The sequence below is a fragment of the Bombus flavifrons genome, chromosome 2 (genome assembly GCF_040668555.2).
Source record: "Bombus flavifrons isolate JBK064 chromosome 2, iyBomFlav1_principal, whole genome shotgun sequence".
NCBI lineage: Eukaryota > Metazoa > Arthropoda > Insecta > Hymenoptera > Apidae > Bombus > Bombus flavifrons.
In genome coordinates this window covers 15059529-15078657 of record NC_138443.1, presented here as the reverse complement: position 1 = coordinate 15078657, position 19129 = coordinate 15059529, and the positions used below count along the sequence as shown (strand labels likewise).

The following is a 19129-nucleotide window of genomic DNA, read 5'->3' as shown; positions in this document are numbered from 1 at the left end:
ACTTTCACTTCTCGTTGCGTAATCGCATCATGAGAGTTCTGCGATAATTAAGACAGCGCTCGTCGAACGTGTTATGATATCGTTTCTAATAAACAGCGTCCATTCTTCGAAGGTGGTGGAAATAGTAAAGCGATGCAGAGTATATGTAACTTTGATATAGGTAAATCGGCTCGTTGATTTTATTAGATTTAATCAAAACACCTATCGGATATTTCTAAACAATAGAAGATCGAAGCGATTAACACGTTCGCTACTGCGGATGAAACATTCATTTAAATTAGATGAACGAACGTGTAAACCTTCCGTGCTTGATTTAGAAAAAACTTCAGACAATTAGCGCTTATAATAAAAGTACAGCGTACGTTGCATTAGTAATGGAAACAAAAGCTATTAAGTGGATTTAAGAAGAAGATTTCAATCGATGGTTAAAAGAGACCAAAATAACCAAACGTGTTATATCTTTTGTTGTTTAGATATATTTGTCTATAAGATAGATGTTTACCTAATGGCCTTACGTAAGAATATTTTTGGATTTCAGGGGAATTTGTAAGAGAGAGTGAAGGAAAGGAAGTTGAGGGACGAAGAATATTTTTATTTGTATAAGAAAGTTTACAATTTGAAGGAAATTCAACAAATGTAGTTAGTATTTCAAGAATTTGTTGACTCTGATTCAATAGTAGTTGATGTAGATGTATGTGCACTTACTGAAATTGTCAATTTCTTGGTACTGTAAGAATTTCGTAAAAAGTTGTAAATGTAATACATGTAAAGTACAAAGAAAATTCAGCGACTAATATCTTAAAAAAAAATGTTAATATGGAGCGAACTTTGGCAGAGATTAAACTGTTAACAATAAAGACAATTGTAACATTTTCATACCTTGCTGAGCATTTGAGTTTGAGTATTCTTCCAATTTGCTAGTTTTACTTTTAAATTTTTACGTGCAATTGAGCATGTAATCAAGTTACTAGCGTGTTGTTTACTCAAAAAAATTAAACTTATTAAACAATCTTTTTCTTTAAGCGGAAGAAAAGGTAACTAATCGAGTCGTCGCATCCTTGTTATACATAATTCCTTTGGTGAGATATTTTTAATAGTTTAAAATTTCTATGAACAAATCAACACGATGAATCTTATGTTTCTTTTAAATCTCGTGTTGTATGTTCGTGCGGAAATATAATGTATGTTAGCGTGAGATTAGATAGAAAAAATTGATTAGCTCCATAGATAAGTAACGTTCAATGTTTAAAACATTAGAGATTTATAAATACGTGTATGGATAATTGAGAGTCATGGAGTCAATGTTCGAGTACGAGCGATATCCTAGTTTATTGTTTCGTTTAATATTATTTGAATTAATAAATCTCCTATTTTGTATATTGCTAATTATTCATCGTGACTAATTAATTCGTACGTTTTACAGAAAATTCAATTAAATTTGCACACGACGAACAGTGTTGCTAAATTTTAATGTGGTACGTAACGAAAATACATTTTGATAAAAAAAGATTATATTAGTAGTATTATTATATTATTAGTATATTGATAGAGACAGATAATATTACTCGATATACCGCCGCTTCAAATTGATATTCATTAGTACGCGTATACAATTTTACGAGTGTTTTATGGTTGAATTGAAAGAGCCTTATCCGTGTCCAAATACTTTCACCGTATCAATCCGCTCCTGTATCGATGTTACCTTTCGATATTTTTGAAATTAAGATCTACAGACACTTTCTTTCTTATTTCGTCTATTTTTATTCGTAGCCGCGCTAACTTGGAATTTTCGCTGTTTCTCGGTAACAACTTAGACAGGTTATTGTTCGCGAGTTTTGCCACTGTTCGAGAAGCTAATTAATTTCTCATTAGTCAGCGTCTCGCCGCAGAGAATTACAAATTTCGTACATCTTCCACGATCATGAAAGAGGAATGGAAGCCAGGAGAAGAGACTCGTAGCATATTCAAGTCTAAGTCAAAAATAGAGTTCACAGGAACAACAGGCGTTACAAGTAGATTCAAATGCAGACGCAGACTGGCGACGTTCCATGACGGTCATTCCGATACAAAATCGACCAACTATCGATAATTGCCATACATCATCGAAGACTAAAAATCAAAAGTTTGATAAAGTAGCTTTAAAATGAAAGAAGTTTCCCCGAGAACGAGACTCGGTCCGTTTGGAAACTCGAAATTACGAGTTTAACAAATCAACTGTCGAACCGCTCGAAATTTCATCGAAAACGTGACTTCGGTACATTCGAAAACTCGAAACCTCTGTGCTCGTACGGGAAGAATTATACGGCGTACACTTGCCGGAGAAGTGTTTCCGCGTCAGGAAGCAGCTGGTACTTGCAAGAATACATCAGTTTCCGGCGCTGGTAAACAAGCAAGCGAATCGTCGGTATTACACGCCAGGGCGACGACGACCCGACGAATCGATGTGTGTAACCCTCGTGCACCAGCTAGCTATTCGGCTCGACATCGAATATGCATTAAAACGAGCCAGTCCAGGCCGAGCGTTCAACGTTCAACGTTTGAAAACCCGACCTGAACTTCGTCCGATTAATAATTTCCCAGTTTTATTTCGTTGTTCGGCGGAGGCTGGACCTCTATTGATGGCCAACCTTTCGTTTACAAACCATTATACGATATTTTGATTATTCAGTATATAATTGATGATTCGCGGGTTGTGACCGTTTCCCGATCACGATGATGAACTACGTACGTATGTATATAGAATGTACAGTTGCTACATCGAGATTTGAATGAAATTCGATCATTGTGATTAATTGTGTAATGTACCTTTTTCTTTTTTTTTTTTTTTTTTTTGGACCGTTCGTTTGGAAGATTGAGAGGAAATATAATAATCGATACACTGAAGTTTTACGTTTTACTATATGTACAGGATGATAGTGTCCGATATGATTTTTCAATCGTTCGTAACAAATGTGTGTGTTGAAGACGTGTTTGTACACGGCGATTCAACGCATTGAGTCCTGCATAGCAAATTCAAGATTTGGTCTTTGATTTTGATTTCTTCAATGCAACTACATAATCTTTTTAATTACATTGGAAATCGGTGATATTAGGATGAAAATTCAACAAGCGTAAGACATGACATTTTACTTAACAGTATACCAAATTTGCAGCATATTCGAGTTCGAATACGTACGTACGTGCGCATACGTATGTTGTACGTACGTTAAAAATGGGATTTTGCTAAGGAAATTTTGAACTCTTGTTGAGAGAATGCATATTGAAGAATATTTCTCAGTAATCGAATTTTAGTTACGCAGAAGTATCTTCGTATGTACATTTTTTACAACGAATATATTTCACCTTTATTTAACCCAAACACTTTAATCCTGTAGCATTTAACGTTCGAGAAGAAGCAAAAGCTGAGAGAATAATACGTTCGTGTGTGTGTCTAATTATAGAGAAGGTTCATTCGAAGAAGCATTTGTAATAATTTGACATAGAATTTAGAAAGCATCGATCTAATGGATCACGTACACCAAAAAAGATCTGGAACCACTTTTTCCACGTAAATGTTTCCGCGTGTCCTCGGAAACTCTGCGACGTTCAAACATCGTTTTAATGCAAAATTATGTGCCTTTGTCAAATGTTGTATGGCTGACGTTGTACGTGAAACCGCAATCTAAATACGTCCATTAGATCTTGGAACACGTACGCTGAAACGGGCTCCTAATTATAATTGGTCGTCGATTGATGCTTTCAGCTATTGTTGAACGATATATATACAACGGATGCGACGCTCTGTATACACGAAGTTGTAAAAAGGAATTGAAATAAACAAACTTCTTCGATATCTCGATGAAAAACTCGGTGAAATTGAACGGCAGAGATATGCCACTCACGTAATCCTGGACACACGTAATACGTAATTGTATAATGTGGAACGAGTTAAGAGACTGGCTCGTGAAAGTGCAATCATATCGCATCGGGCCGATCGGAATTTATCATATTAAAGTTACGTTTCTGCATCTAATTCACTATAATATTATGTAATGAATTAGAATGTAACGAGGCGTTGATCCGCAGCCAGGAAATCCTGTCTGGCTTTCTTGCCTATTCGCTAGTTACACCCACCGTCAATCAAGCCGCGTGTTTCTATTTTCCACGAATTGCCTTTCGACAGATTGTTGATTGTTTGTGCAGCATTCTCACGTAACGTGGAAATTTCTTCCCAACTTTATTCATTTTCTTTCCTTTTCTCTTCTTCTTCTTCTTTTTTCTTTTTTTTTTTCAAAGTTGAAGTTGATATGAAAGTCTAATCTAGCCTCTGGTTATGAGAGATTTCTGCTGAGAAGATATTGTTCGATATACAGGGTGTTTCGTTAGTTCTATAAACATCGGATATCTGTGTTATTTCAGGCAATAAATGAAAATATTATTTCGAGAATTTTGCATTTATCGTTGCAAGAGAAACGTAACACGACAGAAATAGTTTTTATAGATTTAATTTCTAGGTTTTAACGTTACTCTCGGTAAACACGAAGGAATATTTGAATATTTTAAGAATATATGTATGTATAGAGTTAGAACGCACATCAATAAAGATTCTTTCGTATTTTTCGGAAACTTCAGGAAAGCTTTTTGTCTGGGAAGACAACTTTTGCAGAAGCGTCTAATCTTCTTTTTAACCAAATTTTCTAAATCTCTAATTTTATAAAAATACCAACGTGCATTTATCGTGCAATTTATTTAAAACAGCAAAATTGACTTTTTTTGCTTGTCTCTCAGAACACTCTATATTTGTCGCTGAATAGTTTATAGTACTGGTATGATCACTTGGAATAGCTTGCACAAAGACATAAAAACAATTGTAAGTTGAAAAGTAGGTCAAATTCAAGGACCAACTTTTGTAGAAATTTTTGCATGTGGTATTCGTCATGAAAATTATGCTCACGATTTATGAAGCGTGTTATTATATTATTATTCGGTCTTCAACACACACACACACACACCACACAATGAAAAATTTTAGTGTACGATTTATTCATAACATTAATATCAGCATAGACAGTTCAAAATTCGAGCGACAGATAATCCAAAAATTTGTATCATTCTCTAAACTCACCTTCTTTACTTTCCAATCTATGGACCCGATCGATATGACTTTAACTCGAATAATAGAAAATTCCAATGTTTTATAAAATAAAGAACGCGAAAGTGGACAAAGAATAAACTCGCTGTAACATTCTCAACTTATTTAGCTAACAGAATTCCCCGTACGAAAAATAAACGAGTACACGACTCTTAATTAAACTCTCCCCGAAGATTAATCTCCTGTGCGCCTCACAAAGGAACCTCTCGAAGACCGTTCAATAACTCCATCGCTAATAACTCTGAACTGAAGGCGAATAACAGCCGCCAAACGTGATATTCGTTCCCGGAAGTACACGAGCCAACGTACGATGAACTAGCAGTCTCGTTGAAAAATACTGAAGTTTGCTGATTCTATGTAGCACGACCTACTTCGAGGATACAAACCGGAGATCATGAACGGAACAAGGGAGGAACGGAACGCGGATAAAGGCGCGGAAGGAAGGAGAACAGAGGGAGCTTACTTTGCTGACTGGCTTCCGAGCAAGCTTTTGAACACGGCCGCTCAAAGCGCTCTTGAATAATATATGCAAGTCACACTCTCGCGAAATTTATGTATCACGTTCCCAACGAAGGAAAATACGTCGGACCGATGTTTGCCAGGCGTATGTGTCCGAGAAAATAATAATATTTCGCTTGAGAACGATCGACGACAAAAGTCGATGAATGACGCGACACGTGCGTCCTCGTCGAAAGTTTCCAATCGATATACATCCGTTTCTCGTCGCTCTATAACGATACAACGTATAAGAAGAAAGCGTAGCAGATAGAGCTACTAACTATTTTATCGCTTATTCCAGTTCAGGATTAACTTTCCAGGGTTGGATTAACAAATTGACGAATAACATAAATTTTTCATCGACGAATAACACCGGACTGCATCGGTGTTCGATGAACGTTGAGTATCAGGTTCGATGATTATTCGCTGTCAAATAGACGATAAATTTCTGTGAGCGCCAATCACGGTAGATAAAACGTGAAAGAAGTAGGAACATTGATCGTCCACGTTGCGATGGCAGAAGTTTTTGCGACGGCAGAAACGGAAACAGAGTAACGGATCCTCGTGTTTTCTGTTTTTCAACTGTTGACGCTGGAAACAGTGCGACGCTGGCCAGGTTCGGGTGCAGCGTGAGAAGACAAATAATTTACTTAACCAATGACTAATTGTAAGTTGCCCGGTTTACGAGCTTAATTCGTTGTTTGTGTCGTTCGTTCCGAATTATTTGACCATAATTTGTTTGGCACATAGCGGAGGAAATGACTTGAATAGTTAATCACGTCAATTTGGATTGAATCGAGTAAACGCACAGCTTCAACAATATCCTTCCTATTTGAATTTCGTTCTACGCTTGATAATCCTTTGATCTACGAAGAGTTTCGTAGTTTTACATTTTCACATTACGAGTGTTTTATGTGTTTCAAGATTTTTTATTCAGAATCGTAATTAATTCGTTGGACGAACGATACTTTAATCGATTATATTTCTCTTCGTTTAAATTAAATTATTAAATTACAGTTGTTGGTCGATATCCTCCGTTTATCAGAAACGTCAATTATCTCGAATCTCGCGAATGGACATTTAAAATATAAATTGCCACGAAGTGAAAAGTCTGCAGCAGTCTAACGATGAAATATGAATTCCGTGGATTTCTAAAGCTTCTGCTTTCTCACAAATGCAGAAACATCCGCGATCTACTTGTAACTTAACATGTACGTGCAAATGGAATTCCAATCTACGTCCAAAGAAAATACCATAAAACTCTAAACAATGGCGATACTTTTCATCCACTTACGTAAGGTTCGCTTCTGCGGCAAATCAAAAGATACCGAAGATAAGTTTCGCCTATGAAGCGGTTGCAATCGATACATCTGGTCACGACGACGAATCGCGCAGCGTCTTATCTGCGCTCGTCGCGTTTTCTCCGTCGACTTTCACGCGGGGGAGACCCACGATGTTTGTAGCTGTGTATCGCGACCGTAAATCTTTTATAGTTGGTCGTACATTGAGTTCGTAATCATACAGCGTTTAACATTTCACTTACCACCCCAGGCCTCGGTAATATTCCGCGGAACAGAGGCACAATTTCTATTTCTGCTTATAAATTCCGCTCGGCCGAACCAACTTTCTCCTCACGGGAGTACCTTGAATTGATGGACGTTCAGTACGTGGCCGCGAACATCCGAGGATATTTCACTCGGCAAAACAGAGTGAAAACCCTATGGGATCGTATGGGCATTCGCGAAAAACCTTGGCCGAAAAATATATTAGCAGACCACAAATATATTTCTATAAATATTTATGATTGCAGGAATGAAATTCTCGGTGGAAACTGTAATCGCAGAGTCATCCGATCAACAGTAATTTAAAATTGTAAAAGTAGCCCGAAATATTCCCTTCTATCAGCATCGCGCCGGTTTCATGATAATTATTTGTACGTGGTATGTTTAAGTATACGTTGGTTGTTCTAGCATTAAGTTTCCTATAAATGTACGAATATCTGCGATCAAACTTGTGAAATATAGAAAAAAATTGAACGACTCAAAATCTTTGTTTTGTCTTCCTTGAAAGTTCGATGAAAGATAGAATTTGTTGTCCAGTAGGTTTGAGATAATGTACTTTGTATCTTTAGAAATTGCTTCGAATATATTCAATTTATTATGTGCCACATGTTATCACTTAGGTATTTATATTTATGTATATTCGATCGATAAATTCTTGAAATAGAAATAGAATTCTTGCGATGCATATTTCAGTGCTACAAAAGCAATGTGAATTAGCCTTTCATTCGTATTGGGTGTAGTTTATATTTAAATTTAAACAGATTTCGTATTGAATTCGAATTTAGAAATCTTCAAGCATTTAATTTTTTATATCTAAAAATAGAGTTGATCTTAGATTAGTTTTTCTTAGAATTTCATAATATAATAGATAGAAGAAATTATTTTAAGCAATAAAATGCACTGATTCCCAATTTTTTTAATTAGCTATACAAAGATTGAATGCATCAATCATGCATGCGTAAGGAAAGTTTATTTAATTCATTAACAGTAATTCTCATCTTTATTTGATTCTCCTATGCTTTCTCTTATATATATTACATGATACATGAATATTATTAAAATATATGAACTGACAGCGAACAAATGGCCAAAAGTAACATCTACTAATTTTCTATAGAATCGACAGATGTGTGAAACGTTCAAAAGTCACATCAATTAACTCGAAACTATCTCTTTTAACTAAATGGAAAGTAACAAGTACTTTTCAAAATCTTCCTTGAAATCTCCAGTACTTACTTCCTTTCAATAAGCGAATTTATGGAAACAAAGTACCTGTTTCTTAAGAATTCGACGCTAATTACACACCTGGATAACGAAACTGAGAAAATTTCAAACTTCTGATAGGCTTATGCATACGTATAGCACATAAAATGTAAATTTCAGATATTTTCTAAAGTTCTTTTTTTATACAGGGTGGTTGGTAACGTAATTCTACGCAAAAATAGAAGTCGAAAATATAGAATAAAAATTTTTTTTTAATTTCTTTTTTTTTTAATTTTTCCATCAAGACAACGATCTACAATGAGATCCGTTATAACGTACCGCACGCGTACCGAGCGAAAATTCAAAGTTGATTTTCTCGAAAACAAAGCCTCAAACGAAAAATTTTTATTCTATATTTTCGACTTCCTTTTTCGCTTAGAATCACCCCCTTTCCGCTTGTACCACCAGTTACCAACCACCCTGTATATAAACTAAGAATAATGTGATCTTTTTAAACGATAAAACAGCTCCGAAACGCGCACTTAACACATATAAGCTAAAATTTCATTGTAACGTTACGTGACAATTTTAACGAAGGATAAAATCGTTCCGGATCTTCCCGTTTCCATCTTAGCAATTAAGTTACAGTCTGTCAGACATAAACGAGTGTCCGTGTATTTTTGAACGACAGTGTACACGAGCTAAGTAAAATTCACGGTAAAAATCTCTATAAAAGCTAAAAAACAAAATCAAATTGCCTCTCGCAAAGAGAATCAATTCGGCTAAATCCTTCCACTTCTGTCAAATATAATCGGAGTGGGAAGGGGAAGGGGCAAAAAGATGGGAGGAAAAAAGCATTAAAACAGCGGAAAGTACATGCAACGTAGGGAAATACGATAGCGTCGTTTCGTGTCTAATTTGCATACGTGGAACGCTCGGCTGCGATGAATCTCGTTGTTCCAAGACGGAAACGAGCTCGCTGGTAAAAAGTTTGGTACGCGGGAAAATTTATTCGTGCACGACCGTTTAAGGCGTCGTTAATACGGTACGCCTTAACGAATTCCCATGAAGAAGCACCGAAAAACTTCGGTTCACCGGTGGTGTAGTATACGTCATTACGTGCGCGGTGTGGCGCGTTCACTTCCGCCATCGTCCCTGGAAATTACAGACCATCCGGGACCGCGATAAATTACAATGTATCGGCGTGCGAACGTGTGAGAGTGTTGGCACGGCAGTTCGATCGTTTAAGAATACACACACCGTTGATTAGGCAGGGTCGCCTTGACTACTGCACAGTTTTCAACACTTGAATACGTCGAGCTTACTATCTTCTTACAGCTTAAAGAGAATAAATAAATAAAGATCTGTAATAAAGCTTACAGAGAAGAGAAGAACGTAGAAGATCATTTGCTATATTTTTTCCAAAGAAATAATTTAAAAATTGTAGTTTGTACGTTGTCGATCGATCGAGTGAAAATTTGTATTCGTTTTTTCTTTTTCGTGTAATTTTTGTAATCCACTGTATTTTTTCGAGTTCTTTAAAATCTTGGAAATATCGCTTACCATAGTATTAGAGTATCGAGGATAGTAAAATATAGCTTGTCTCGATGGTTGCTACGTTTACCTTCCACGAAACTTCGACTTGTCGGCTAAACATTCCTCTTTAAATCTGATAGATCGTTTCCATTTCCAATTACGTCTGATCAATATTCCGCTGTTTAATCGTAAGGTGACGATAAAACCAGAAAATCGACGTGTGTGAAAATTTACTGCGATCTTCGTAAAGTTAGTTTTTTAAAGTTATTTTTATTTTATAATTTTTTTTAACGACAACACACGTATGTTATCAGTATTTTCAGTGAAAAACTCCAGGGATACGGAAAAGTATTAATTATTTTTACACTGGCTGCGGAGATAATCCAAGTTTATATTTGGAAGGCTGTTCCAAAAATTATCGCGAGGATCATTTAAGATTCGTATTACTTTAAACAATTTTTCTTTCGTTTAACCATATGTATAAATGTATCTCTATATTTTATTAAATTTTTATACTTTTCCTGTGTCTGTTCTAGTTTGCAAGTATAAATCACGTTTATACCAATTGTATACGAGTTACATAATTTTCTCAGTCTTGAAATAAATATCGTTACCTCCTGCGCGTTTATCTTTTTGAAATTTTAGCTAAAACGCTATTTTACTCGGATGACATACACGATACGTCACATGGTCATCCGGCATCAAAATTATTACGGATGACATACCGCGCACGCCGTGGCGTACTTTCAAATAAAAAAGTTGTCCAAAAAGTTCCTTTTTCCTTTTTTTATTCCTAGATTGATTACTTTCGCGTATTTTTTTTATTACAAATCCAAAAAGTTTTCGGAATCATTCGGAAGAGTTCCGTTCAAAATCTCCAATATCAAATGCGTTAGACGAGTTGTTTCTTAATTACAGATTTCTAAAATCGCACAATTGCATGTTCATAAGGATAAATCAATTTCAGATTGGGTTTCAATTCCTGCAAACGTAGATGCACTATGTAGATTCCAGACGAATAATAAATAAAACATATTTTTACCCTTATCATACTTTATACTTGAATGGATATAATTGCACTTCCAATAAGAAGGACTCGTGCTCGACTGTGATTGTCCTTCCCGTGATTGTCTTTGTCGCGATAGAAAAATTTCGGTACCGTTCGATGGCGTTACGGGCTTCATAAAATCGCATCGGTGGCGGTACAGTGCCGGCGATCGGGCCCCGTTTCCAGACGCTACGATCAACTACACTGCTCCTTGCTCGGTCTCTTATACTCTTCTTGCTCCCTTTTGCACAGCGTACTTCTCCTATCCATCCTTCCCATCGTCGCTGCTTCTTCTCGCCGCCATCTTCCTTTCATCAGTCTTTCTCTCTGTCTATCGATCTCTGTCTAACCCCTGGCCACGTAACGACACGTCTTCTGGCAGGGGTTTCACGAGAGTCCAACGGTATATGTAATGTTGCGGACTACTCCTATACGGTTCCCTGTGCACTCCCTTTGCGGACGGCCCCGTTTCGCCTTTTTCCTCTTCCTTTTTCTTTTCCTTCCCTCTTCGCTCCGCTCGTCTCGTCCGCTCGTTCTTCCTCTCGCTGTTCTCCCTAGGTCGTGTGGTGTGTTCTCTCTGTAACGGTGACGCGAGCTTTCCGTTACACGAACCACCGCGTGTGGCTGCGAGCCTCGCGCCAGCAGGAGCAGCAGCCTGTTCCCTTCCTCGGTGGCGTTCCCGACCGTCGTTGCATTATGGATGCAACGGGCCTGTTCCTCGTCCAATGGAAGAAACCAGCCCGTGCCTCGGACGAACGTGGTTCTCGTACCATCGTCGTCCTGACACGACGCCACTCTTCTTTGTACATACTCTTCCAACATATTTCTTCTCCTTTTCTTCTTTAATCCTGGCCTTCCCTTATTTTAGCCTGTCTGGCGGTATCCGGTATTTTTGTTGTTCCTTCTGATCTCGTATTTTTATCTTTGTTTGATCGGTGTTCCATTTTATTCGAATAGAATTGATTCGGTTCTTCGTCCTGTTTTTCCCTTCTCTTGCTCTTACCTTGCCCTGTGTTTCCTTCTATTTCGTTCGTCCGTCTGTTGGACGTTCGCTATCTTTCTCATTCCGTCTGTTGGACGTTTGCTATTTTTCTCATTCCGTCTGTTGCTACCCGTTTGTCTGTGTTCCCTTAATTTTCGATTTTATTTGATTAGAATTAACAGTCTTCTATCCTGTTCTTTTTCATCTTCTTTGTCTATGCGACTCGTCCGTTGCTCGTATAATTGTCCTTTATTTCTCGCGTTTATCTCAAATGTCTGTATCTGGTCGATTCATCTCACTTTCTCCTAGTCCGTTTGTCCGTGCGACTTCCCTTATCTCTGTATTTCTCGCTGTTTCCCTGCGTCTATCTTCGTTTCGCCGTTGTTCGACTCTATTTGGCTAGAACCGATAGTCGCCCTTTTTTCCCCCGTTCTTTCTCCCTGGAGTCTGTGTACGCGTGACCATTTCCATCGAGAAGCGATTCCGTTAGCTCCACGCGCTTTGTGCTCGTTTTTTGGTCGTTAGAAAGAAGGAAGGCGAGCCGTGATCTCGTCCGTTGCGCTCGAATCGGCGATGATCGCGTGGAAACTCGACATTGAGAAGCATGTTTACGAGCGATTCGATGAGGTTCGTTTGGAGAACGTATTGAATCGATGATCAGAGAATATAAGAATGTTTCTTACCTCCTTCTCTGTTGGATTACATAGATATATTTTCCAGTGAAACGAGGTTACGATATGGAGGAGATGATACGACTATTCCAGTCCGAAAATAATGATATGACGTTAATGCGAGAAAATTTATTACGTTTCGTTTAACCACTCACAATTAGTCCAACTGTATCGTTAAATGTTAATGCTCGACTCCACGCTAATGATATCTTAAACAACGGATAATTAACGATGCTATCCTGCTTATGTTTAATTCATAACATTGCACGACACATTACGATCCGTAAGCTGTTTTTATGCTTCGATCGCGAATTATATGCGACCTATATGAAACAAGAATATTTTTAAGCATTTGTGTATACTTCAGATAAATGTTATCATGTGTTTTTTAAGTACTTGCAGATATTTTTTTATGTTTAATTGGGAAAAATCAGAATTCTTAAATGCTTCGAAAAATCTACAATTTATTGAATTATTTGATTCTGATAAAAAGGGGATTGTACAACAGAGCAGGAAGCTATTATATTAAATTATCGCGATACAAGCTCTAATTTCATTTCAACGATTACAATAGCCGACGCCGTTAAAACTGAATAGAATAAAAGGTAGGTGGAAATATATGAAAGATTTGTCAGAATTGCTATGAAATATTAGATAAAATATTAAAATAAATGAAATAAATCATCGTGTACTCTGTGCAATTTGTTTCTGATCATTATAGACAAAGTTTTCGTATAGATTTCTTCCTTCCAAGAAGGAATAGAGATACATTTGGCAGAACGTTTACCTAGTTTTACGGATGACGATCACGTTACATAACGTAGCTCTGTCTGCTTTGTTTTCCAGAGCAACATTACGCGGCTGCCGATTCGAACAGTTCGACGCCCGCGAAGAGTTTCGTGGCCTGTAGAGTTTGCGGTGACAAAGCGAGCGGTTATCATTACGGCGTAACCAGCTGCGAGGGCTGCAAAGTGAGTATGACAACGTATCACGTTCATAATTGTGCTTTGGTCTTCCCGAAAGTTTGGACGTTTAAACGTTAAATAATTTGCAATTCTTCGAATGCGAAAGTCGTGAAATTTGAGAATTTAGGAACTCGAGCGTTAAAAGTTTCGAGGATTTAACAACACAAAGATTTGTAAAATCTTGAGGATCCGAGAATTAAAAAACCTTAGAATTTGGAAATTTGAGAAACTTAAATATTCGAGAATTTGAATACTCAGAGATTTGAATATTTACATAGTTGGATATTTCGTAATTTGGGAACTTGTAAATTTAAAAGTTAGAAAATTTCACACTTGAATATCAGAAAATTTCATACTTGAAAATTCGATACTTGATAATTTGAAAGTCAAGAAAAGTCGAACACGAGACGATTCTAAAACGTTAAAATTCGAGAACCGTAATGTCGGAGACGAAATTCGCGTAAATTTTATCGATTCGCGATAACTATCGCACGGTGATATATTGCATCGTGTACGAGAAGATACAACGCGAGAAATGCTCTTCGCGAAACTTTCTACACCGAGAAACATAATCGTATGCACTGAACTTTCCTCTATCCCGAAGTATAATTCGTATAAGATCGCCTTCGATGTATCGCTTCCTGTGGGAAAATTATCGCAGTTGTAAATATCATTTCTCCTCCTCGATGTGTCTGTGCATTGCTAGTATCGACTACTTTCGATCGTTCTCCTTACCGTTCTATTCCTTTTTCTGCTATGTGTAACGCTTTTTCTCCTATTTCCATTTCTCGTTTATTCGTTTCTCTCTTTTCCTCTCTCTCTCCCTCTCTTTCTAGCTAACCCATGCCTCGTTTTTCAATTACTACTTTCGCTTATTTTCTCCCTTTCTCCGCGAATCCTCCGTTTCGGAAGGGAAGGAACACTCTCATCCTATTGCCATCGACTTTCAAACGAACTGAGAGACCAACAAATCGACACGAGGTAGCGAATTTATAGCTGACAAGATACGACGCCTATGATCGCTCGTATTTTATCGAACCTTACAAGGTGCGCATTTCTCGACGAAAGGTACTCTCGTTATATCGTGGATTCGAAGGTTCAGAATGGTCGATATCTTCGTGCTTCTCACGAACACCGAGTTTCTCAGTTGTCATCCGTACGTTCGACCGTTCGAAGATTCGAATATTGGAGAATTTGAAAATTTGGAAATTAAACAATTTCATCGTCCTCCTTTCAAGCCCTTTAAAACACCGAGAAACGAAGAAGTTTTCGATGGGACAAGCCAATAACTTAACGCAAATACCTCTCCATAGGCAATCGCTGTAAAAAGGATATTCCAGTGTACCTATTCCATGAAAAACGATGGAAGACCATGATCCACCGAGCAGCATTCGCAACGGGGCGTACCAATGTCGTTAAAAGCGTTGTCTCCTACGAGCCATAAATTGAGCATTGTCTAGGATCGTTATTAATCGCCCGCGTCATATATCTTCACTAACGTTTGAGTATAATTAACGTTGGCAAGATGGTCGATCGCGACTATCGAAGAGAAACGAATTGTCCCTGCATCGACGGTTTGCGAAAGAAGTCGATGATCGGGAACCCATCGGCCTCTATGGATCGTTAACGGCGCTCAAGGCGTGCCGATAATATTTCATTACGTTCGCGAACGTGCAATTCGCAATACGCGTTTTCCGCGACGAAGTTCGTGTTCTACTGATTTTTATTCCTTCCTTCCTTCTTTCTTTAACCGCTTAAAGGATAACTAACTAAAGGATAAGGATACTGGGTACGTATATGTATACTCTTCCATTCAAAAGATATTGCCATGATCGATAGATGATCCTCTTGTTGAGTTATTTACTTCAAAATATATTTCAAATTCTAATAACGTAGAAATTCTAATAATGTAAGAATACACGTTTCGGATCACAGTAACTTTATTCGAACATTATGGTGTTTGAGAGATCGTTGCCTTGTACAGGGTGGTTGGTAACTGGTGGTACAAGCGGAAAGGGGATGATTCTACGCGAAAAAAGAAGTCGAAAATATAGAATAAAAATTTTTCGTTTGAGGCTTTGTTTTCGAGAAAATCGACTTTGAATTTTCGCTCGGTACGCGTGCACTTTATCACGTCTCGTTAGAACGGGTCTCACTGTAGATCGTTATCTCGATGGAAAAATTAAGAAAGAAAAATATTAAAAAAATATTTATTCTATATTTTCGACTTCTTTTTTCGCGTAGAATCGCCCCCTTTCCGCTTGTACCACCAGTTACCAACCACCCTGTATATTGGGTTGGCAACTAAATGATTGCGGATTTTGTCATTAGGTGGTATTGACAAAACCCCAATCACTTAGTTGTCAACCCAATATTTCTCGTCATAGTTTTATCGGCTGTGTAGAACGATGAGTCTAATTACTAGGAAAATTCAATTTATTCAACGTACATAGCTTTCGGTATGGTAAGCGATAAATTAAACGATGGTGAAACTTGACATCGTAAAAATATTCAGACATATACTGAACCACGTCAATATCCGCTCGCCACGTGCGTTCCTCGGAAGAGTATAAGTAACTATATTTTTCAAAAATTAATAAATTTGTCCCTGAAGAAATTAGGAAGATATATTACGCGTGTCTTTTATGCGTTGAAAATGAAAAACGAAGGCGATTCGTTAAGCAGGAAGAACAATAGGAAACATTTCCGCGCTATTACCGTGTCGTCGTTGTTATCGTACAGATAAAGTCTGGTATTTTGTGCGATTGTTCGCGAATTCTTATTATGCGGTCATTTTTACTGTGGCTGAAGAAGGTTTTCGAGCGTTAATTTCTTAAAGATTGTTTGCGCGTTTTGCAAGTGTTAGAATGTACTTTGCCTGGCGAATGAAACGTACTAATGTCAGAATACGAGTATTTTGGAAATATTTAGAGTATCCGTGGGCTTATTTTAGAGAGTGGTTTCCAATAGACACGATGTTTTAATTGATCAGATAATCAGCTAATAATAGAAGAAAGCTGTGGACGATCTTTAAGTGCTAATCAGTGTCAATGTCACTGGGCAATCAATAATTCCAAGGTTATTCTATACTTCCTGAGTAAGTATAGCTTTGCTTCTACTGTTCTATCTTTTACTAAGAATATTTGCATTTTGTAATTTTCTAATAACCATATTCTTACCTCGTACTTTTTATCAATTTAATTATTATTTGCAATTTGTTTACTCGGGAAAGATAACATTTCAAAAAATTACGGAAAACTGGTATTTTTCAAAATAGATTTTATCTATTTAGTTTATAGTAATTTAAAATCAACTTTCAATAATTTACAACATACAGAATTTTTGTTTTCTTTACAAACACCATCATTTTCGCGAGATTTATAATACAAATTTAATCGCTTCTAAAAATTATTATCATATTTGTATCCAAAAATGAAGCTTTATGATATAAACTGTATACTTTTGCAAAATTTATTCCGACGTTTCATCAACATTGCGGCTAGCTTAATTACGGATGAAATGACACACTGACGCTGACTTCGTCGAAATATATTATACGAGAATATATTATATGAGATAAGATATAAGATATAAAATGGAAGCCTGAATGTTGATAACTATATGATACCAGGCCGTGATATCCTATTAATTCAGTAATATATTTTCTCTAAAATTTGAAATATCGAAAATATTTTCATTGGTCTGACAGCTGAGCGCAAGAAAATTCCTATCAGCTTGGAGAATTTCGTTGCAATCTTTTGATGATATAATAAAGTAACGAAGAATTTAGAATGAACGACTTTAAAACTAATCATCTTTTTGTAGAAAATAAATGATAATAATTAACGTTACATATAATGACTAGATTGCAATATTTATGAGTATAATTTAAAAAATAGAACCTAGGTACATAATTGTTTTACTTACTAAATATTATAACGAATACTATGATTTGAATATTTGAAATATCTTTGCGTTTTGCGTACATTCTGTGCCTTCAAACTTCCCATAAACGCATAAAAATACACAGTTTAATGATGACATTTAAGATGTGAAATTTATAGTACGCTATATTTAACAGCTTGCCTGAGTCTCTGTTGGTTACACTGTGTGAAGGATTAATGGTAAATCACAAAAGAATGTATCAAGTAGAAAGACGAGAAATTCCAACCTGTGTAACGTGAACAAGTGTGTAATTTCATTCTAAACGCAAATTATCTAGAAACTTTGATCTTCTACTCTCAATTTAACGCCGAAAATACAAACAAATCTGATCAGCTATAGTTATTCCGTATATTGTTACCTTGTCGTTGCTTTTTTATCTTCGCCATTCTTTCACAATTCCTTCTCAACGAAATTCCATTGCAAACACGTAACTGTTGAAACGAATAAATTACATTTAATCGTCCTCCTAATAAAAGCCCTGCCAGTAACAAAGTAAGAATACCACGAAGATATCAGTCATTACGTTAGCAGTAGGTAGCAGTCATGTCGTCATCGTATCTATCATTATAATACGTCATCCGCCTTTCATTCCTCCTCCATCATTTCCCCGACATCTAGAAATTTTATTCATAACTTTGTGAGATCCAGTCGTGTGGATTTGAATTTTCTAAAACATCAGCCTGTCAAATTTCCCATAAAGAATCGAAAATACCTACTTTTTATACGTGAAATCAGAGATGCAGAAAATTTCGAGGATAAAGAGATAATCGTTTTGTAAGTCGTCGAAAACACTATACATTTATGGATTAGTATTAATATTCGCTACCTTTTGCATTCAGATCTTTCTAATAATAATTTTAATCCACCGGTAATTACGATTCCACCGATCTAGGCTCTTTTGACAATTAGATTACACGATGAAGTCTATTTTCATGATTAAACTTATGCCATGTGACCCATAAAAAAATCTCAAATTCGTTTAGAAAATGCGTGGGATCAATCTACGCCTGCATAAATACATTCATCGTGCATTTGTTTCCCACGTACAAACGTCTCCATCGAAAAATTAAACCACGCCTACACATTGAAGAAAAATAAATCTCAATAGCCACGTAAATGTCCGCTACGTATATGCAATATATTTTGAAACAGCCTGTATAACACGATGCTCGTCTTTTCGCCGATAGCTCCACTTTCCAGCGATATCGAACGATACGAAAATTCTTTGGGACGTTCATCGACGAACCTCTCTAGCACAGAGGGACACGGAGATGGAGAAAACCTAACGATTCGGAGAAATCGTTGGTTCGTTTCGTATCTTCCGGCGGAGCGTATATTCTCGCGAGGAAGCGCACTCACGAGGCCCAGACTCGCGCGATGTGTACGTGCCTTAATCTTGCCGCGAGATGCACATCCGCCGGTACTCCTCTGCTCAGATTGAAACACGGAAGCCCTAAGGCCATGGTTAACGGTGAATTGGTACATTCTCGCGCTCCCACCGATACATGGACGAGCTGCACGAGCACATATGTGCGTACTGTGTACAGTATATGAACATTTCTGGTCATGAGGATTAGGATAACTAGCG

General features: G+C 37.1%; 1 protein-coding gene across 3 annotated transcripts in view; it reads left to right on the top strand.

The window, feature by feature from the left end:
* Window positions 1-19129, top strand: part of Eip78C (Ecdysone-induced protein 78C) — a 141821-nt gene that overhangs the window by 96883 nt on the left and 25809 nt on the right. For all 3 annotated transcript variants that reach the window (XM_069131210.1, XM_069131209.1, XM_069131206.1), the window contains one exon: window positions 13478-13602. In XM_069131210.1, the coding sequence (XP_068987311.1) occupies window positions 13478-13602 (125 nt within the window). The remainder of the gene's footprint in view (window positions 1-13477; window positions 13603-19129) is intronic.